At 33.9% G+C, this 23,317-nt stretch overlaps 1 protein-coding gene across 8 annotated transcripts in view; it reads right to left on the minus strand.

Annotated features, from left to right (window-relative positions):
- Positions 1-23,317, minus strand: part of RAPGEF6 (Rap guanine nucleotide exchange factor 6) — a 190,780-nt gene that overhangs the window by 122,560 nt on the left and 44,903 nt on the right. For all 8 annotated transcript variants that reach the window (XM_025432804.3, XM_035696864.2, XM_025432808.3 and 5 more), the window contains exon 5: positions 16,217-16,286. In XM_025432804.3, coding sequence (XP_025288589.1) covers positions 16,217-16,286 — 70 coding nt within the window. The remainder of the gene's footprint in view (positions 1-16,216; positions 16,287-23,317) is intronic.

Genomic DNA, 23,317 nt, shown 5'->3' on the forward strand with positions numbered 1-23,317 from the left:
TAGAAAGAGTTAAAAAACAAACAGCAAAAACAAACAAAAAGCCAATCCATTGCCAAAACACAAAGCAACCAATAGCACAATCCACCAAACTCACACATGATCCACACGCTGTAACTATGAGAATTTAAAACAACTATGATCAATACAGTAAAGGTGGCAGAAAGGTAGAAAAGGTGGACAATATGAACAGATGAAAAATTTCAGCAGACATAAGGAAAATATGAGGGAGTAAAAAGAATCTTAGAAACAAAAATCATGGTATCAAAGATGAAAAATGCCTTTGATAAACTCATCAGTAAACTTGATGCCAGTGAATTAAGAAATTAATGAACTTAAACACAGATCAGAAGAAATTACCCATACTGAAATAGAGGAAAAAGAAAACAAAAGAGAGCAAAAAAAGTAAAGAAAAAAGGAATTAAAGAGCATAGAGAGATGTAACTAAAAAGAACTGGCAAGATAAACCTAAAAAAATTATACAGTATGCAGCAGAAAGTCAAGATGAGATGAAAAATAAGCATATAAGATATATACTGAAAAGATTTAACATATACTTAAAGATCAAGAACAAGATGACAGAAAAAGGAGGTAACATCCAAAGAGAAAATCAGACTTTTTGATTAAAACAAAAGCCCAAAGCAGTCCAACAAATCTAAAAATACAACTACAAATTCACATTGTAAAGATAAAAAGAAGACTTTTATTTATTTATTTATTTATTTATTTATTTTTTAATTTTTATTTATTTATGATAGTCACACAGAGAGAGAGAGAGAGAGAGGCAGAGAGAGAGGCAGAGACACAGGCAGAGGGAGAAGCAGGCTCCATGCACCGGGTGCCCGACGTGGGATTCGATCCCGAGTCTCCAGGATCGTGCCCTGGGCCAAAGGCAGGCGCCAAACCGCTGCGCCACCCAGGGATCCCAAAAAGAAGACTTTTAATGCTCCCACAAGGAAAACGCAGATCAGCTATGATGGAAGGGCTGTCCGTTCTTAATCTAACAGACTTCTTTAAAAAGAATAAATGTCAGAAAACAATGGACTATACTGACTGTGCTAAGAAAAATGACTCTCCTCCTCAAATTGCATTCATGGCAAAACAATCCTAAAAAATGATACAAAATAGGGGCACCAGGGTGCTCAGTGGTTGAGCTGCCCTTGGCTCAGGGTGTGATCTTGGGGCCCAGGATTGAGTCCCAGATCGGGTTCTCTGCAGGCGGCCTGCTTCTCCCTCTGCCTATGTCTCTGCCTCCCTCTGTGTCTGTCATGAATAAATAAATAAAATCTTAAAAAAGGAAATATAAAATATTGTTTCAGCCATAAAAAAGAAAAAAATACACTCAGCTGAGATGTTTATCAATAAATATTAAAGAAAATTTTAAACCTTGTATCTTAGATGTAACACAAGTGCTCCCATAAGTAAGGTCTCAGATGGAAGAAATTAAAAGTAAATAAATGGTAAATACATGATAATACCTGAGCACACAGTGATTGCATAAAACAGCACAACAAAATTAGTGAAGTAGAAGTAAATATACACATACATGTTATCGATACATACATAACAGCTTTTAACATTATCAACATTACCACCAACATCCTGGTACTACATAATCTTCCTTCCTAATGATTTATGTATATATTACAATGATTAAAATTACATACCCTCACATATATGGAATATGTGTTTATATCTAATAATGTGTATACATACACACAAAAAAATTAACAAAAACTTTAATGTCATTACTACTAAAAAGACTACAAGCTTTCTGCCCTTAAGACTTATCCCATTAGAAATGCAGACAAAAATATTACGTATACCGTATAGATATAGAAAAAGCATTTGATAGTAACTCAAAACTCATGATGATTTTTGAAACTTTTTGCAAACTAGGAAAAGAAGAAAACTTTCATAAACTTATTAAAGTTATCTGCATTATGCCTATAACCAACATTGAAAACTTTCTCCTGGCCTTTGGGAATGAGTAAGGAAAGCCCAACATTACCAAAATACTGTCTTCTAAACTCATCAGAAATGATAAATCCTGGTGGAATTATATCAACAATTTTACATATATTAAACTTACTTGTTTTTGTTTTTGATTAGAGATTATACTTTTCCCTCCTTTTTGAATTATTTTAAGTATATAAGAAACATTTACATAGCTCCACTAAATAGGTCTCCTTTCTTATGTTTCTTCTAGTTCTTGGCTTTTAAAAAACTTTCCATGCCTATTTTGCACAAAACCACCATCATATCTCAAGCATTTTCCATTGGGATTTCATCAAATGTACAAAGTAACTGAAGGAAAATTAGTAAGTTTATGATGGTAACTCCTTGTTTAAGAACCTGGTTATTTTGGTTTTTGTTCAAATTTAATTTTCTGCTTTTGGGGAGTATTTAAAGTCTGCAAATTTGTTTATAATGAAGTCTTTTATATGGTTATTATAAACATATTCTTATACGATACATATATATATGATATATATATCTCACAGGTCAATTTCTTGATTTCCATTAAAAAATCTGCTAGGATTCTGATGAGGACTGCACTCATTTTTATAGGAATTTGGAAATATTCTTATCTTAAAGATATTCTCTCAATTTAGATCTAAAGATTTCAAAATCATTTATGGTTTTCTGTGTTGACGCTTCCTATAATTTTTGTTAGATTTATTCTGACATATACGGACCTTCTGATGTTCACAAATCGTATATTCACTAATTTTTAAATTATCTGTTGTTCCTAAATATAAATACAATTAATTTCTGTACATAAGTATCCAGTGACTTTGCTAAAAGGACTATTAATTCTAAAAGTTTATATGAAAGTATTTTTTAATTTCCTACATGCAAATCATTTCATCTGTTTAGTAGAGTATTATATATATATATATTTTAAGGGATGGTGATTGATCAATTGATTCAGGGCACAGGAGCAGGGCGAGGGGGACAGGGAGAGGGAGATTAGCAAGGAGCCTGACTCATGACTCCATCCCAGGACCCTGGGATCAGCACATGAGCCATAGGCAGACACTTAACTGACTGAGCATCCAGGCAACCCCGCTTCCTCTTTAAGTCTGCTTTACATGCCACTGACTTTTATATTTATCTTTATTGTTTCTTGGCTTCTAATTTCTGTAGGTATATAGTTTGCTGACCTCTAATTTCTTGATGTAATTCTTCACTGAATGTCAGTCTTTCTCTTAAAGCAGTAAGGTTTAAATTGTTCACCAAGGGCTCAAGAAAAATTTCATACATTTTGATATATCATCTTTATTCAGCTCAAGATATTTTCTCATTTTTAGAGTGACTGACAAGTGATTTACTCCTGAACGTCAAGTTATATTTTGTTGTAGTTATTTATGTAATTGGTTTCGAAGTTAATTCCACGATGGCCAAAACACAAACCAAAAATTAAATTTGGGATCCCTGGGTGGCTCAGCAGTTTAGCGCCTGCCTTTGGCCCAGTGCATGATCCTGGAGTCCCGGGATCAAGTCCCACATCGGGCTCCCTACATGGAGCCTGCTTCTCTCTCTGCCCTGTCTCTGCCTTTCTCTCTGTGTCTCTCATGAATAAATAAAATCTCTAAAAAAAGAAAAAAACTAAATTCTTTCTTGAGATTTATATTCCAGAGTACAGTCACATTTATTTATAAGATTTTAGAGAGAGTGCATGCTCTAGGGGGGGACAGGGATGGGGGGCTGGAAGAGGGAGAGATCTCAAGCACAGTACCTCCTGAGCAGAGAGCCTAGGATGCAGAACTTGATTCCATGACTGAGATCATGACCTGAGCCAAAACCAAGGGCTGGAGCTCAACCCACTGAGCCACTCAAGTGTCCAGAGTACAGTCACATTTAAAAACATTCCATGTGCATTTGTAAAGTACATGCATTCAGTTGTTGATGGGTGCAGAATTCTCTATATAACACTGAGCAGAGGTTCAAATCTTCAAAATCCTTACTGATTCCTGATATTTGCTTTGTCACATTTAGAGGAATGTTTAAATCTCTTGCTATCGTTGTGGATTTGTCAAGTTTTCATTTTACTAATGACAACTTATTTTTTAGTCATATAATAAGGCTCATAAAATTCCAGATTGGTTAAGCTTGATACATGTTTACCATGATGAAACACCGTATTTACATTAAATAATGCTTCTTGCCTTAAATTATACTTTGAAAATTGGAGACACGCCAGCTCTATTTTGGTTATTGCTTAGAACACACAACTTCTTCTGTACTTTTAAATCTTCTCTTGATCAAGAAGTGAGATTTCTTCTCAAACCTTATGATTACAGTTTTTGATATGGCATGTAATTGTGTTAAAAGAATTTAATCCGGTATGTGCTCTTTATTGGAATATTTATATTTCTTGTAATTTCTGATATACTTGCAAGGAAATCTATCATCTCACGTTCTTTCCTCCCATGTTGTTTTCTCTCTCCTCTGTGCCTTCATTATTCCATTTCCCCTCTAATTACAAAGCTGTATACTTAGAGATGATATATATGCTTATTAAATCTATTGTATTTACCAGTTTTAGAAAATGCAAAAATCCTAGAAATTTTTCACTTCATACCTCCTTTTCTTATGTCATGTGTTTACATTTGGCATGTATTTTAAAATACAAAAGATACTCTTATCATTGTTTTCTAGTCAATATACATATACCTAGGGGATCCCTGGGGGGCTAAGAGGTTTGGCACCTGCCTTAGGCAGGGTGTGATCCTGGAGTCCCGGGATTGAGTCTCACATCAGGCTCCCTGCAGGGACCCTGCTCTGCCTCTCTCTCTGTCTCTCATGAAAAAATAAAATCTTTTTTTAAAAATATACATATACCTAAATGCTTTACTTTGTCTTTATTTCTATCCACATGTCTATGCTTCCATCTGTGATTCCCTTTTCCCTGAGAAACTCCCACTTGGTAAACTGACTGCCTAATGATTGCTGAAAAATTTCTTCACTTTTGTGTGAAAATTGTTTACTTAACAAATGAAGCTTCAGTTTTTGTTGAGAGTGGGTATTTTACAAGTTGTGGTGGTTTAAAAGTAATGTGTTTTTTCCTCTGACTGATTTTATAACTTCTTTTTGATTTTCAGTAGTTTCACTGTAATGTGCTTACATGTAAGTTTCTTTGTATTTGTCCTGCTTTGAGATTGTAGAGTTCTCAAATCTGTGAGTTGATTTCTTTTGACAGTTTTGGAAAATTCTCAACCATCAGCTCTTCCAACACTTCTTTCGTTTCCTTCTAGGATTCTAATTACTTACATTAGATCTTTCCTATTATTTGTTTCCTACACTCTACTATGCACTTTTAAATATTTTCTTCATCTGTTTTTCTTCCAGCTTGTCATTCAGTTCCCTAACTCACTCTTCAGTCAAGTTTTACTGTCTGTAAAAATCCACCTACTGAGCATCATTTTCATTTGTAGGTATTTCTAGTTGTAGAATTTGGAAACCATGATTTCATTATTTCATTTTATAGTTTCCAATCTTCTAAAATTCTCCACTAAATCCTTGAAATACTTACTAATCAGCTGTTTTAAAATATGCATATGTTAACTCAAGTATTTGCATCTCCTATGTGAATTTGCTCCTTTTGGCTGTTTTCCCTCTGGTTTCTGAACACTTTTTCCACATATTCTGCTATGCAGTATATTTTCACTATCATTATTTTGCAAAACTCTGTAATTTCAGTATGAATTTATCCTTTGATGAAAAGTTATATGGTAGGCTCAACATTTTCTCAGGTCAAAGAGCCAATTAATTTTCTGTTAATAGTAATTTAGAATTTCATTGCATGTTATCAGAAGGTATTACTATAATTTATGAAAATTACTGAATTTTGTAAATATAGGCTCAATTTCTGTGAATGTGGCACAGGCACCTGATACAGTTAAACAATATATGTTGATGTTGTAGAATTTGACTTATCTCCGTAAGATTCACCTTACAGTTTATATTGTTTAGGTCTTCTATTTCATTTTTTTCTCAACTCCATCTACTCTGTGCTAATAACAGAGGATTAAATTCTCTAGTAGTGTATTTCTAGGTCTCAATCAATCCTCTGGAGTGTCTGTTTTATATAGAAGGTTTCTGTGTAATTTGCTGCAAAGATATTCATGTGTTCTAAAAATTGTCCTTTTAAGTCACAGTTCATTCTACTTTGGCTTGAATTCTACTTTGAATTCTAATTTTCATTGGTCTAGTATGCCATTATCTACTGCTTTATTTTTAGCCTTCCTGAATCATTTGATACAACAATCATAGGAGTGTCTCTCTTAAAAAACAAAAAGGGGCACCCAGGTGGCTCAGTCAGTTAAATGTCTGACTCCTGATTTCAGATCAGGTCATCATCTCATGTATCCTGAGTTCAAGCTCCACCTTCAGGCTCTGAGCTCAGCATACAGTCTACTGGAGATTTTCTTTCTCTCTCTGACCCTGCCTCTGCTTTTGTGCACACTCTAAGATAAATACATTTTTTTTAAAGATTTCATTTATTCATGAGAGAGACAGAGAGAGAGGCAGAGACACAGGCAGAGGGAGAAGCAGGCTCCCTGTGGGGAGTGCGATGTGAGACCCTATCCTAGGACCCCAAGATCACACCTTGAAGCTAAGGCGGACACTCACTGAGCCACCCAGGTACCCCTAAATTAATAAATATTTTTAAAAAGTATTAAAAAAAAAACTACATAGCTGGGTCTTCTTAAGTGAGCCAAACTAAAAATCTTTTGCTTATAAAAGGGAACATGAAGCCATTCACATTTACTGGTATGACTAATATTATAGGTCACAATTTTTAAGATTTTATTTATTTATTCATGAGAAACACAGAGAGAGAGGCAGAGACATAGGCAGAGGATGAAGCTGGCTCCCTGCAGGGAGAGCCTGATGTGGGACTCAATCCCAGGACCCCGGAAACATGCCCTGAGCCAAAGGGAGACACTCAACCACTGAGCCACCACGGTGCCCCCAGGTCACAATTTTTAAATCTTTTATAATTATGTGTACTTTACTGCATTTCTCTAGGAAATGTATATTCTTTGCTTCAATAAAAAAAAATTTTTGGCTACTCAGGAAGACCTGTATTTTTGTTCTACTGGTTACTTTTGTACTTAAACCTTTTTTAAAGGTTTGTCTCTATATTCTTTTCTCATACATTTTTTCCTGAGATATAATTCACATACCATTAATCCTCCTCTTTTAAGTATATAATTCATCAGTTTTTAATATAGTCACAAGTTGTGCAGCCATCACTATTACCTAATTCCAGAACATTTTTATCATTCCAAAGAGAAACTCTATGCCCACTGGCCTCAGCTTTTCATCTCTCAAAATTTCCACATTCTGGTTATTTCATGTACATGCAATCACACAATACGTGGTTTGTGTTGGATTTCTTAGAACAATGTTTTCAAGATTCATCTATCTATATTACAGGATGTATCAATATTCAATTCCTTTTCATTGCAGCATAATATGCCATCATGTGAACATAAAACATTTTGTTTAACGTTTATCACGTTAAAGGACATAACATGTGGCATGTTTTCACTTTTCAGTTATTATGAATGTTATAAACGTCAATGTACAAGACTTAATGTGGACACGTTTTCAATTCTCTAGGGTATCCATACATGTGGGAATGGAACTGATCGTCATACAGTATTTCATTTTCAACTATTTCATGAACTGTCAAATTCTTTTCCAGAGATGCTGTATCTCTATTTTTCTACCAGCCATGTACGAGGGCTTTTGTTTCTCTGTACCCTTGCCAATACTTGTTATAGTCCATGTGTTTTTTTTTTACTCCTTTCTTACTATCTGTGGGGAAGCACAGTCTTCCCTGGGCCTGTTGTGCTTCTACACATTTTACTAAGTTAACAAAGAATGCACAGTCCTAACCACTCATTAACTGGGTCATTTCTCAGAGTTGTGCTTGTAATGAGCAATCCTGAAGGATGAGGTAATGTTTCCTGCTGAGAAAAGAGCATGCATGCACTATAAAAGCAGTACATTCCCCCAAGCTCAGGGGTTCTTAGTTGCAATGCAAACCTACTATGTGGGTGCCATCACTGTGGGCCACCCAGAACTGCCTCCATGGGACCTGGGAAGCAGGAGAATCTACAGAAATATGCTAATGATATGCTGCTTGCTACAGCATGAGTAAAGAAGTTGCTTCTGACTCACAAGTCTTATGTCTTCTGTCAACATCCATGAAATAAGTAAACTATTAGATTATATAGTAATCAAACCCCAAACCTTATAATAATCTAGTTTAACAGTAATTTATTATTTTAACACTCTCACCTATTCTTTATGCAACAAACATCAATAAGCTTATTTTTTTTCCTATTTCATTTTGTTTTCCCGTTTTATTAGATTCTGTCACAATAGGTAATATAGTAGTCTTTCTCTCACATCTCTACCTTTGAGTCTTACCAACACATTTATGTATTTTAAACATTCATCACTGTTCCTTTCGGTGAGGTTTCCCTGGTTATTTCTCAGTTGGGTAAAATATCCTCTAGTGATTCCTTAAAAACAACTCATGGGTACCTAATTCCTTAAGTTCTTTTATGTTGAAAACTGTTTTTCCATAACCTTGAAAAGACAAATGTGGCTGACACAAAATCCTTAGTTCATACTTTTTCTTTTTTATTTTTTTTAAAGATTTTATTTATTTATTCATAGAGACACAGCTAGAGAGAGAGGCAGAGACACAGGCAGAGGGAGAAGCAGGCACCATGCAGGGAGCCCGATGTGGGACCTGATCCTGGGTCTCCAGGGTCACACCCTGGGCTGCAGGCGCACCAAACAGGCGCGCCACCGGGGCTGCCCTCTTTTTATTTTTTAAAGGCTGTTCTACTTGTGCCTTATTTTGGTTGTCCCAATGGATTTTTAGTATTTTTTTTTAAAAAAGAGTCTTTTAGAGAAAGAGCAAGTCCAAGTGGGGGAGGAGGGTGAGTAGAGGGAGAGAATCCCTAGCAGACTTCCCTTTAAGCATGAAGCTCTACATCTACATTGGATCATAAACCGAGCTGAAATCACAAGTCAGATGCTTAACTGACTGAGCCACCCAGGTGCTCCCTTGCAGTGGATTTGTAAATGTCTGAACCAATGCAATTCATTTGCCTTTGGAAATTATGTCGTATTTTTGCCTGCAGACATTAAGGATTTTTTTAATCTTTGAAATCAAATAGTTTTATAAGGAAATGTCTTGGAAATGATCATTCTGGACCAATTTACCCAGTCCCCAGGAGAGCCTTCAGATGTGTAGATTTGAATCTTTTTCAATTTATAAACAATTTTTGTTAAATACTACTTTAAACATAGTTGCTTTCTATGGATTATTCTCTCCTGAGGTTCTTAAAATTAGGAATGTTATCCATTCACTGCCTATCTTCAATTTCCAGTATTTTCTCTAACATTTGTTTTATTCCAGCTTTGAGATATAATTCACCATAAGACTGTGCAAGTTCAAGATATTTAATGGGCTGGTTTGATAAATTTCTAAATTACAAAATGATTATGACCACTGCCTCAGCTAGTACCTCTATCACATCACACCTTTACCATTTCTCTCAGCAACTTTCAAGTACATAGTATCTCTGACACATTTTTTCTTTCTTCTTTTTGTCATTTTCTTTTACTCAGTTTTTTCCCTACCTTTATTTGATTCTTAGTTTTTAGTTGACACACAAGGTTTTATTAGTTTCAAGTATACAACACAATCATTTGACAAGTTTATACATTTTGCTATGCTCAAATGTAGCTATCATCCGTCACCAAACATTATTAACATAATACCCTCAAGATCCATCCACATTATCACAAATGGCAAGATCTCATCCTTTTTAATATTCCATTGCATATATACCTTATATTCCTTATCCATTTGTCTATTGTCTACCAATGAACACTTAGGTTGCTTCCAACTCTTGATTATTGTAAATAGTACTGCAATAAACATAGGCAGTCATGTATCTTCTCAAATTAGTGTTTTTGTTTTCTTTGGGTAAATACCAAGTAGGAGAGTTATTGGATCCTAAGATATTTTGTTTCTAAATTTTTTGAGGAACCTCCACACTGTTCTTCACATTGGTTGTACTAATCCACATTCCCACCAACAGTGTATGAGAATTCCTTTTACTCCACATCTTCATTAACCCCCCCCCTTAATTTATTACCTTTGATTTTAGCCATTTTGACAGGTGATATCTTACTGTAGTTTTGATTTGTTCAATGCACCTTATTAAAGTTTGAGTGTGTTCTCCCTGGGGCATCCTGCAATTTATTTATTTCTAAAATAATTATTTTCTATGTCTTCCATTTCTTTACCGAGTATATACTCTTTTATTCCATTTTTCTTAATAATTTCTTTTCTTGGTTTTTGACTTTCTAATTTTACATTAAAAAAAATGTCATCGAGCAGCCTGGGTGGCTCAGTGGTTTAAGTGCCTGCCTTCGGCCCAGGGTGTGACCCTGGTGTCCCGGGATCGAGTCCCACGTCAGGCTCCCTGCATGGAGCCTGCTTCTCCCTTTACCTGTGTCTCTGCCTCTCTCTCTGTCTCTATCATGAATATTAAAAAAAAAAATGTCCTCAAATGATTAAAAATGTTTGTCTCTATAGTAAGGTCAGTTTCATCTGTGTGTTTGTTATTTGTTGTTTTTTTTTTTTCTGGAGTATGGATGAATTTCCTTCAGTTGGTATGTAATGAATCTCTTCTTTTTTGGTAACTATATATACTTTTATTAATCTTCCTGTCTTATCTTTTTGTGGTACTGGGATTTTATTTTTTTTTTAAAAGACTTCTAGTTTAATAGGAAATTACCAAATACTCTGAGGTCCAGGTATTTTAGGATATTTTTTCTTTTTTGTCTTGGTGAGGGGAAAAAGCATTATGAGACTCTGATTTTATGCTCACCTTGTCTTGCAGGAACCTAAAACTTCTGACATGTTTTTCTTCTTCAACACTTAACTACTAAGGGGGTTTGCCTTCTTTTTACCTTTTATCTTAACCCTGAAGATAAACATTTAGAAGATGACTTTTGTAAATCATTACATTTTAAATGACTACCCTGTAAAACATGTTCTGTTCTATCATACATACACACCCACAATTTTAAAGTCAGGGTGCAGTGGCAGTGCAGATTAAGCTTAGGTCCACTTGGTAGCTTCTATCTTGTGTGTTTTCTGCAAATCTGCTTGGTTGGCCTTTGCTCACCACAAAGCCTTGGTGAGAGTTGGGAAAAGACAGTGTGTGAAAGATAATATGCTGAGAATTGGTGGGTTTTCTCTCCTTACAATTATTTTCTAAATCTGGCCTTCTCTGCCTTCAATCTATGCATGAATATGGTTTATATATAGATTTTTCTTACTCTTCTTGTAGCTCTGCACTGCCTCTGGAGGAAATGTTGGAAGACAGATAGTTAAGTGATTACTGTTGTCTTCGGCTACCCAGAGGAATGAGACCTAAAAGTTAAAATAAGGAACAAAAACAAATTCTATAAAGCAGGGCACCCGGATAGCTCAGTCAGTTAAGTGTTTGGTGATTAAAACTCAGGTACATGATCTCAGGGTCTAGAGATCAAGCCCTTTGTCTAGCTCCACATTCAGCGGGGATTCTACTTGAGATTCTCCCTCTCCCTCTGTGCTTTCCCCCAGTGGTGCTCTCTTTCTCTAAAACAAATAAACCTTTAAAAAAAAAATTCTAGGGATCCCTGGGTGGCGCAGTGGTATGGCGCCTGCCTTTGGCCCAGGGCGCGATCCTGGAGACCCGGGATCGAATCCCACATCGGGCTCCCGGTGCATGGAGCCTGCTTCTCCCTCTGCCTGTGTCTCTGCCTCTCTCTCTCTCTCTCTCTCTCTGTGACTATCATAAATAAATTAAAAAAATTAAAAAAAATTCTATAAAGCAATACAGGATAAAAGTTCAGTAATATTGTCATGGGGAAGGTTTTTCTAATAATAAGCATGACGTTAACCAGAAACTTTTAAGAGGAAAACTCTACAGATAAAAACAAACAAAAAAACCCTAATGCAAAATTTATTTTAAAGAATAAATGATATATTTACAGCCTTGTATAAGCTCATTTATTAACAAAAAGCTCTTAAGAATAAGAAAGAATAAAAAAATAATAATCTGGGTCACTTGGGTAACTCAGTCAGTTGAGCATCAGACTCGATTTCACTTCAGGTCATGATTGTAAGACACTGAGATAGAGACCTGAGGTGGGCTCAACACTCAGCAGGTAGTCTGCTTAGGGTTCTCCCTCACTTTCTCTTTCTCTCTCTCTCCCCTCCCCCACGGTGTTCTCTAACATAAATAAACCTTACTAAAAAAAGAATCCAATTAGAAAAATGAGCATGACATATGACTATTAAGAAAAACAAATCCCCCTGAAGGCGTATGAAAATATGCACAAGTTAAAATAAGGAAATTTCCGTATAGCATGTCAGATTAAGATGACTATCAGGTGATCAGAAAGATGCTCAGTAACACAAATTCCCAATCATTAGTGGAGTTATTAAAATTTGTACACAGAAACCATTTAAAACAACTTATGAAAACAAGAAACATGTATTTCTAACATTCATGCACTCAGACTAAATTCTTTCATGAATTTTAAATAATTTCAGCTAAAAAATACTGACGTACCAAAGATTTATACTTGTACAAAATATTTAATACATTTTAAGAAGTCAAAACATGTAGTATCAGGGTGCCTGGCTGGCTCAGTCAGTAGAACGTGTGACTCTTAATCTCAGGGTTATGAGTCCAATGTTAGACATGGGATCTACTTAAAAAAGATGTCATGGTGAAAAACTTAAAAGAAAAAATTCATACAATATTTTGATAAAATCTTTCATAAATCTCAAAAATAAAAATCTTAAAACTATTTTGTATTATTTTCTCATAACTTATAAAAGCTTTTTTTACTATGCTGCTCATCAATGAAATGTGGTTTGGAATTAAAAATTACCAACCAATCAGCAAATACTTGATGTTCAAAGTCATGAGTTCAAGCCCCATATTGGGCATAAACATCACTTAAAAAAAAAATTTTTTTTTATGTGATTCTTTGGTGATTTTCTAAGATTTTATATGTACACACGCAAATTTTTTCTTAAACATCTACATATAAATTGACCTCAAAATATATCAACATGAATTTCCTAAGAACGAAGACTTGGTTTCACATAATCCTAGTATAGTTCTTAAAATCAGGAAATTCCAGGGCATCTGGGTGACTCAGTGGTTGAGAGTCTGCCTTTGGCTCGGGTCATGACCCTGGGGTCCTGGGATCAGGCTTCCTGCGGGTAGCCTGCTTCTCCCTCTGCCTAAGTCTCTGCCTCTCTCTGTGTGTCTCTCATGAATAAATAAATAAAAATCTTAAAAAACAAAACAAAACAAAAAACCAGGAAATTCAGTACTATCTACTCTACAAGTATATATTCAAATTTCATCAATTGTGCCAAAAGCATCATTCATAGCCATAAGCCCTTCCACCTCCAGGATTTAATGTAAGATCAAGTATTGTGTTTATGTCTTTCTGCCTTTAATCTGAAATAGTTCCTTAGTCTTTCTCTATATTTTCTGACACTGGAATATTCTGCGTAATGGTCAATTAGTAGAATGTTTTCATTTTATTTTGTCTGGTATTTTCTAATGACTAGATTCAGGTATGCATTTCACACAGGAAATTATCACAAAAGTGGTATTTTTGTCCTCATTTCATCCTATTAGGAATAGTAGTTTATCAGTTTGTGCCCATACTGATGGTGATAGCAATGATTTTATTATAGTGGTATCCTCCATGTTTTTCCCAATAGAAATTTGCTAATTTTTCTCTTCATAATGATTTGTGGGGAGATATATTGAGACTGTAAGTACTGTTTTCTCAAACACTAGCCCTCAAGTTTCAGCACTCATTAATGATTTTATAAAATCATTTTTTCTCTATTTGTTAGTATTTCAGGTATAGGGAAGAACGTCCCCTTCTCCCTTATTCACTCACTCGTATCAGGAGAATTTATAAATTCTTATATTATATATAGGGATACCAGTAATTACATTTTATTATTTTATTTTATTTTATTTTGATAGTCACAGATAGAGAGAGAGAGAGAGAGAGAGAGGCAGAGACATAGGCAGAGGGAGAAGCAGGCTCCATGCACCGGGAGCCCGACGTGGGATTCGATCCCGGGTCTCCAGGATCGCGCCCTGGGCCAAAGGGAGGCGCCAAACCGCTGCGCCACCCAGGGATCCCTACTATGAATTTTTATGTGGATTCTCAAATTGTCCCAGATTTGGGCAACAGGAGTCCCTTTAATCTGGTTCTTCTGTCCTTTTGCCAGGTCCCTAATGCTTCTCTGAGTGTTTTCTTAATTTTAGAATGGGTCCTTGAAACATTTTATACTTTGATATAGTTAAGTTATAAGGATCATACATTTGTAACATCTCAACAAATTATATGTATTTAAAATATGTGTATTTGTGCATGCTAATCCTCTAGCTAGCAGCACTTTCTACAACGTTAAAGGCAAGGAATTCTTAAACTACTCTGTTCAACTAAATACTGAATATGGAAATCAAGTTTCTTACCCTTACAGAAAGAAGGTAACAAGCAAAGAATAAAGACCAGAATAAACTCTGGGTTTTAAACACAGATACAAAGAAATAAATACAGACACATGTATATATATGTGTATGGGTACATATACACTCACAGTGTTTTTTCTAGCTCTGTTCACAGACAGACTCTTTAAGCAAAAAGGCACCGGGAGCAATGAAAAACACTGGCAGCCTTATCTTGGCTTTAAATTCTATACCCCACTGAACAAGCAGATCTTCTTAGAGACTGGTCTGGGCAGAAAAACAGCCCTCCCTTTAACTTACAGGGAAAATTAACTTAATAATTTATAAGTGATTAATCTCTCTGTAATTTAATAACACTGAATACTTAACAGTGAATACTTAAAATGGTTGATAGTAAATTTTATGTTGTGTATTTTAATGCGATAAAACTAAGCAAACAAAAAAAAAGTATATGAGAACACTGAGGTAAAAAGCACTATTCTTTCCTGATAAAGCAGAAGAAATACAAATTATGTGAACTGACAAATAAATGAGAAAATCGGTACTGCCTGAGGCAGTTTTCTTGACGTGTCTCTCAATATATTTATTTAAAAGATAAAGAGTTCTGAGGCCTTATATATGCTACTTATACCAACACTTGAAAAAAATAAACATAATGCACAGTCCAAGCCTTGAATAATCTTCAATTTAATTAACATTCACTGAATACTCACTAGTGCAGGCAGCACTCTGCAATACAATGGAAGACACAAAGCGGGTAAGATATAATTTTTGCCTTTTAGGAGCTAAAAATTCATTTGTTTATGAAATTTAGGACACTGAGTGCATGATAATGTAGATGATCCAGTTTGGGGAAGAGGTAACAAGAAACTAGGAAGATGTGAAGTTTGAACTCTGACATTAAAATGCTTCGTTAAGAACGCAACTTCACTTCTTAAAAATTTAAAATCAAATCATATGACATGATCATCTACAGGAAATGCTAGCAGTACAATGAGTCCATTCAATATAATTCTTTTCTAGTAAGGTCATCTCAGAACAAGGTAAATCAAAGTTGTGTTCTTGGTTCTTTTAATGCTAAAAAACAAAGTGAGATTTTCTAATGTTTTATCAACTACCTGGATTTCTTAGGAATAAGAATTATTCCTTAATTATACTCTTAAAGTAATAATATTAAGATCTAAACCATTTCTTACTTGGATATAACTGTGTTGTCTCTTTTTCTCTAGCTTTCTCCCTCATGTCCAGAGCACAGAATATGGATATTCAAAGATTATTAACTAAATTAAGCAGGAAAAGAGAAAACACTTGAAAGGTCAGGGTTCCTTTATAAGGCCTTCATTTAAAATTTCTAGTTAGAAGTAGTAAAAGAAACTATCAAATTTGGAACATGGTAAATATAATTGTATAATTTTTCAAATCCTCTCAAGAATCAGAAAAAATTTAAAGTAGATAAAACCATATCAAATTTGATATATAGGTCTGATGCTACCCAATATGTTAAGTCACAGTAATGGAACCTCCTTAAGTGTTTAAAATCTTACTACATTTAAAGTTGAAATTGAAGCATTTCAAAAAAACAATGCAGCATTCTTTAAAATTCTTACCACAATCATTTCTGAAGGCTCTAATACAAGACAATCACATCCTCTTTTTCCTCCAAACTGCTTACCAAAACTATAAAAACAAAAGAACAATTTCTTTAGCAAAGATTATAGATAAAATATATCAATATAGGAAAAATAAAAAAGAACCCCCTCCCCAAACCCTAAATGTTAAACCAAGAAATTATAATTCTATCATTTATGTTAATTAAGATTTTCTTAAAAACAACCCAAAATACCTTTCCTCTTATTTGCCCTAACAGAAATGATCAACACAATTCTTTGCGAAAAATCTTTTAAAAATACATGCTTTTAGTCTCTAAAATTATAAAAGATATTGCCTAGTCTCAAATTTTGAATTTGGTATATAATGTTGAACTAGTGTAAAAACATCTAATAAAAAATGAAGCTACAACTATAGAATATTTTATGAAAATAAACTATTATATTTTGGAAGCGGTAATCAACAAAAGATAAAAAGAACTTAAAGGAAAAACATAAGGTCTTCATTTTAAAAGAGAAACAAAATGTTTTAAAAGGGATTGGGGTAGAATACTCGCTAATTATATATTAGACAAAATTTTAACATACTTTATTTGCAAACCACACTTAAAAGAAAATTATAAAAGCAATCTAAAATATTACATCAATGAAAATGAAGTACCATGGCCAATATCTAAAATATTACTATAAACTAATCAAATTGAAGAAACTTCACTAATCAAGCAAAATATAAAGTACCAAAAAGTAAACATAAGGAAATACAAGTCATTTAAAAAACACTATGCAATTTTATAGACTGGAAAAAGTGAATGAATAAAGTAAGTGACCTATTATCTACTTTTATGAGAAGGTTTCGTATTTTAAAAATGTCAATTCTTCACAAAGTATAATGTTACATACAAATATTAGTTCATAACAAGATCCTAAGGTGCCTCCTTAGTGCAGAAGGCAGTATGTTAGTCTTTTAACAAAATTTTAATGTCTACATATAATAAATTACTTCTGAAGATGAAAAAAAAATCACTTTTCTTTTTTCTTAAGCAGTACAACTATTTTCCCCCAAAACTCTTGACAGCATCTAATGCATAAAAAATTAAAGTAAATTTGTTTAAATTTCTTTCACTGAAGATAGAGTAACAGATACTAGATTTATTCTCTTAGCTAAAAAAGCAAGAAAATCAAAATACATAAACAGCACAGTTACAAGACACTGGAAAACAGGAAGGACAGGGCTGTGATCACTAAGAGAGAAAATAAAAAAACTAGGATGACCCCCCCTCCCCACACAGTATTCCATTTTACCACCTACAGGAAATCTCTAGGCCATTTAGGTACATACCCTAGATCAGAATTACCAGATTTCCTTCTCTATGTCTAGTATGTTCAAAAGTTTTATCATGAACAGGTTTTGGATTTTTTCAAATGTTTTGTTTTCTTTTTTTACTGCAATATGGTTTTTGTCCATTATTTTACTTATACACTATACTGTATTAGTTGATTTACAAATGTTTAAACCTTCTTGCATTCTCAAGATAACCCCAACTTATTCAGTTTCTAATACTTTATTAATATATACCTGGATTGAGTTTGCTGTAATCTTGTTAACAACTGCTGCATGTATGTTCATGAGAGATAAAAACGTGTGATTTGCTTTTCTTGTGATGTTTTTGTCTGTATTAGTGTTCGGTTAATATTGGATTCAGAATAGGTTGTAAGTGCTCCTCCTTTCTCCATTTTCCCAAAGAGTTTGCTCAGGATAAGTAGCAATGCTTTCTTAAATACTTGAAAACACTTAATAGTAATGCCATCTGGGCCTAGCTTTTCTTTGTGGTAATAAATATCATTATCAATTTAATTTCTTTACTTTTTATAAATACATTCAAAGTTTTTCAGTCTACTTATGGTAATGTATGTTTTTGTAAGATCTGCCCAATTTGTTATAAAGTGGCTCATAAAATTTTCAAATGCTTTTAATTTTTGTATTAATATCTCTTCTTTCATAACTGATTTTGGTAATATGTGTTTTCTCTTTTTTTAATATATATATATTTATTTATTTATTTATTTATTTATTTATTTATTTATTTATTTATTTATTTATTTCTGAGAGACACAGAAAGAGGCAGAGACATAGGCAGAGGGAAAGAATCAGGCTCCTTGCAAGGAGCCTGATGTGGGACTTGATCCCCGGACTAAAGGATCATGCCGAGCCAAAGGCAGACACTCAACCTCTGAGGCACCCAGTGTCCATGTTTTCTCTTTTTTAAATGGTCAGTCTATCCCAAACATTATTAGTGTTGCTGACCTTTTCCAAGAACAAATTTTTCATTTCTCCGATTATTTTCTATTGTTTTTCTGGTTTTTCTTTCATTGATTTCCACTCAAACTTCACTTCTATTTCAAATTTACTGTGCTATTCTTATTAATATGAAAACTCAAGGTGACTGAATTGAGACCATTCTTCTTTTCTCATGAAGGTGCTATAAATACTTAGCGTTGTAAATTTCCCTCTAAATTCCCCTTTTAGGGGAACCTCCGTATTTGTTACATATTCATTTTCATTCATTTCAAAACATTTTCTAATTTCTGCTGTCAACTCTTCCTTGACCTACGGTCATTTACAAAAGTGTTGTTTAAATTCTCACATTTATTCCTGGAACTGATTTATAATTTAATTCCAATATAATTCAGAGAATAAACCCTGAGTAATTTCAACCTTTTTAAATTTACTGAAACTTGTTTCACAGCCTAGAATATGCTCTATCCTGGAGAATCATCTATAAGCCAGAAAAAAAAATGTATAAGATCAAAGTGGTAGTAGTACTTCTTAAGCTATTTATCTTTACTAATTTTTCAATCTAGTGGTTCTACCAATTATAGACAGTTTTGAAATCTCCAGCCATAAGAGTTCAATTTCTATTCATCTTTCCAATTCTGTCAGTTTTTACTTCTAGTATTTTAGGGTTCTATCATAGTTAAAACTGTTTTAGGTTCCTAATAGATTCATCCTTTTAGAACTATGAAAATTTACTCTTAGTCTCCAGTAACATTTTGGGTTTTATAGGAGATTTTGATTGATCAGGCTTCCCAATACACAGATATTTAAACACCAATTCTAAAGTTTATATGGACAGGCAAAAAGATCTAGAATAGCTAACACATCAAAGGACAAGAACTAAGTAAGAAGACTGACACTAACTGACTTTAAAATGTACCACACAGGTTCAGGAAACAGGACACTGTGATGCTGACTAAAAAAATAAACATAGGTATCAATAAAACAGAACACAGAGCCCAGAATTAGAGTCCCATGAATATGTTCAACTGATTTTGACAAAGAAGCAAAAATAACACAATGCAGCAAAGACAGTTCTCTTCAACAAGTAGTGCTGGACAACTACATGTCAAAAAATGAATCTAGGACACCTGCGTGACTCAGCGGTTGAGCGCCTCCCTTTGGCCCAGAGCATGATCTGGAGTACCGGGATTGAGTCCCACATCGGGCTCCCTGCATAGAACCTGCTTCTCTCTCTGCCTGTGTCTTTGCCTCTCTGTGTGTCTCTCATGAATAAATACATAAAATCTTAAAAAAAAAAAAAAAAGAATCTAGATACAGATCTTATATCACATCTTCACTAAAATGAACTATATACCTAAATGTAAAACATAAAACCATTCGACTCCTAAAAAATACAGGGAAAATCTAAATGATTCTAGGAATGGCAGTGACCTTTTAGCTAAAACATCAAAGGCATGATACATGAAAGTGGTACGTTGAACTTCACTGCAATTGAAAACTCCTCTACAAAAGACAAAGTCAAGAGAATGAGAAGATAAGCCGCAGACCAAGAAAATATTTGCAAACAGTCCTTCTGAGAAAGGTTTGTTATCTAAGACAGAAAGACACAAAGAATTCTTAAAACTCAACAAGAAAACAATTAGAAAATGGGCCCAAGACCTTAACAGCCCACAAAAGAAGATACAAAGATGACAAGCACATGAAAAGCTCAACATCAGAAGTCATCAGGGAAATGCAAATTAAAGTAACGAGACATCACTACACCCTATAGGAATGGCTAACATCCAGTACTGACAAGACCAAACGCTTAATATGGTTGTGGAATAAAAGAAACTCTCATTCATTGCTGTAGGGAAATGAAATGGAACACTTTGGTAGAGTTTGGCAATTTCTTACAAAACTAAAAATACTCTTATATGGCCTAGTAATCATGTTACTTGGTATTTAACCAAAGGAGCTGAAAACGTTATGTCTACACTAACACATGCACATGGATGTTCATATCAGCTATTCAAGAGTCAACGGTAAATTTTTACAACTAATAATAAGACAAACATAAAATCGAAAATAGACAAAAGCACTGAGCAGATAATTCAACAAAGTATAGGAATGCCTAATAAGCACACGGAGAGATACACAAAGGGACCAGTCACTACTAATAAGCCTAATAAGCACACGGAGAGATACACAAAGGGACCAGTCACTACTGAAATGCACATTAAAATCACACTAAGATGCTATTAAGCACACACTGAAACTGTAATAATCAAATACCGTCAACAGCAAGTGATAGACTACGGAGAAACTAGATCCATTATACAATGCTTGTCAGAATGTAAAACAGTATATCCTCTTTTAAACAATTTTGTCCTTTTCAAAAGCTAAGCTAATTTTGTATGCTTGTTATACAACAGAACAATTCCACTATATTTGGATATCTACAAATGTAAACACATGGTCCATATAAAGACTTGTGAGCGAATCTTGTTAACGTCATTACTTATAAAAACTCCAAAACTGGAACAATAAATAATTTCTAATTTTTCAAAATTTTCATCTTTTGGTAAATGGCTAGACAAAATGTGGTATCTTTCTAGAATCCAGTACAATTTAATACTTAAAAAAAAAAAAAATGAGTGTGTTACAACTGGCATGTGCCCAAACATGGATACATCTTAAAAACGTTACTCTGACAAAAGCCAAAAACCAAAAGCCATTACTTCTAAATAATGCAAAAAGTAGATAGTGACAGAAAGCAGATCATGTTAACTGCAAAAGAGCATGAGGGAACTTTTTCAGGCAATGAAAGTCATCTGTAACCGTGATGCACCAATGTATACATTTACTATAAATTATTCAACTGTGAAGTTAAGATGGGTGAATTTTATGGTATGCAAATTATACTCCAATAAAGCTATTTTAAGAAAACTGTCTAAGAAACAGAAGAAAATCTTTACAAACTTGGAGTAGGGAAAGATTTGTTGGAACATATAAGTACTACAAATAAATCCTTAGAACTTTTTAACAATTAAAGAAGTCACTACTGAAAACTGGAAAGGCAAGAAACAGTTCAGGAAACGTATTTGGAACAACAGATACAAAAGTATCTATCTTATAGTGAATTTTTATGCATGATTGATAAATAACTCATTTAACTCAAAAGAGAAAACCTCTAAAGGATTGAACCAACTTTTCACAAAGGAAGATTCATGAAAGGTTAATAACTACATGCAAAAAAGCTGACAGCATTATCACAAAAATGTAAAGTAACACCACAGTGAGGTCCATTTTATACAGATCCATTTTATACAGACCAGAATAGCTAAAATCAAAGACTAACCACATCAAGCACTGAAGAGGATATTGAGCAATGTGAATTCTACAAACTGGTGGTGGCATTATAAATGGCACAAAATTCGACAAAATATTTGGCAGTTCTTTTTAGAAGTTAAGCATGACTACCGTGCAGCTCAGCCACTGAACTCTAGGTATTTACTGGGAAAAAAAAAAAAACCACAAGTCCATATAAAGACTTATACAGAAAAGATTGTAAGTACTTTATTTGTTAGAGAAAAAAATTAGAACCAATCTTAATTTCTTTCAAAAGTAGAATGTATAAACACACTGTGCTATATACATACAATGGGATACTAATGAGCAATTTTACAAAATGAATCATCAGTATACACAGCAACATGAAGGCATCTCTAAAACATTATGCTAAGTGAAATATTTTAAAAAACAAAAACTGTACAACATATTGTTCCATTTATGTAAAATAGTAGTAAATGATATCTATATACCAGAAAGTACAACAGTGGTTGGCTGATGATGAGGATGCAATAAAGTGTAGATAAAAACTGACAACTAGGTAAATGTCATCTATAAAAAATTTAGATCTATGAATATACTTGGTGAAAAAGTGAATGCTTCTACCTTCCCATCCCAAAATCCCCTTCTAGACAGAACAATAAAGGATGTCTGCTCTCAGTACTTCTCTTCAACACTGTCCTTTCTTCCCAGGGGAGTAAAGCAGAAAAGGGGGGGAGGGTATGTTTTAATTAGAAAAAAAGAAAACCATCAAATCAGTAGACAACAGATAGAAAATCCTACAGAATCTGTAAGACAGCTATTGGAATTAACATGTGAAGTTAGTAAGGTTACAAGATATAAAATCAACACATACAACACCTTAATACTGAAGACTACAGAAGACTGCTGAGAGAATATTACACAAAATTGTTGACCTAAATAAACTGAGTGATGTACCTTGTTCATGGTCTATAAGAATCAACCGTTAAGATATCAATACTACTCAAAATGGTGTACAGATTTCAGTGCATTTCCAATCAAAATCCCAGGCTTTTCTCTTTTTGTAATTAATAAACTGATTCTAAAATTTGTCTGAAATTGTAAAGAACTTATAATAACCCAAACAATTTGACAAAGCCAGGAGGACTCAGACATTTTGTGATTTATCATAAAGCTAAAGTCATCAGGATAATGTAAGCAGTGGTACTACACAGAAAAATACATCAATAGAAAAAAAAATCAATGAAATAAATTAAATAGTTGGGAAATATACCCAAATGGTCAATACAACTTCAACAAAGATGCAAAGGTAATTCAGAGAAAGGATAGTTTTGTCAACAAATGGTGCTAGAGCAATTGAATATCCACAGGTAAAAAGATGAAATTAGATCCACATACCATGCTGTGTAAGAAAACCAGCTAGCTACAAATAGATCACAGACCTAAATATATCATAGCAAAATCTGAAACTATACAGGTTCTGGAAGAAA

Source organism: Canis lupus, chromosome 11 (genome assembly GCF_003254725.2).
Source record: "Canis lupus dingo isolate Sandy chromosome 11, ASM325472v2, whole genome shotgun sequence".
In the NCBI taxonomy this organism is placed as follows: domain Eukaryota; kingdom Metazoa; phylum Chordata; class Mammalia; order Carnivora; family Canidae; genus Canis; species Canis lupus.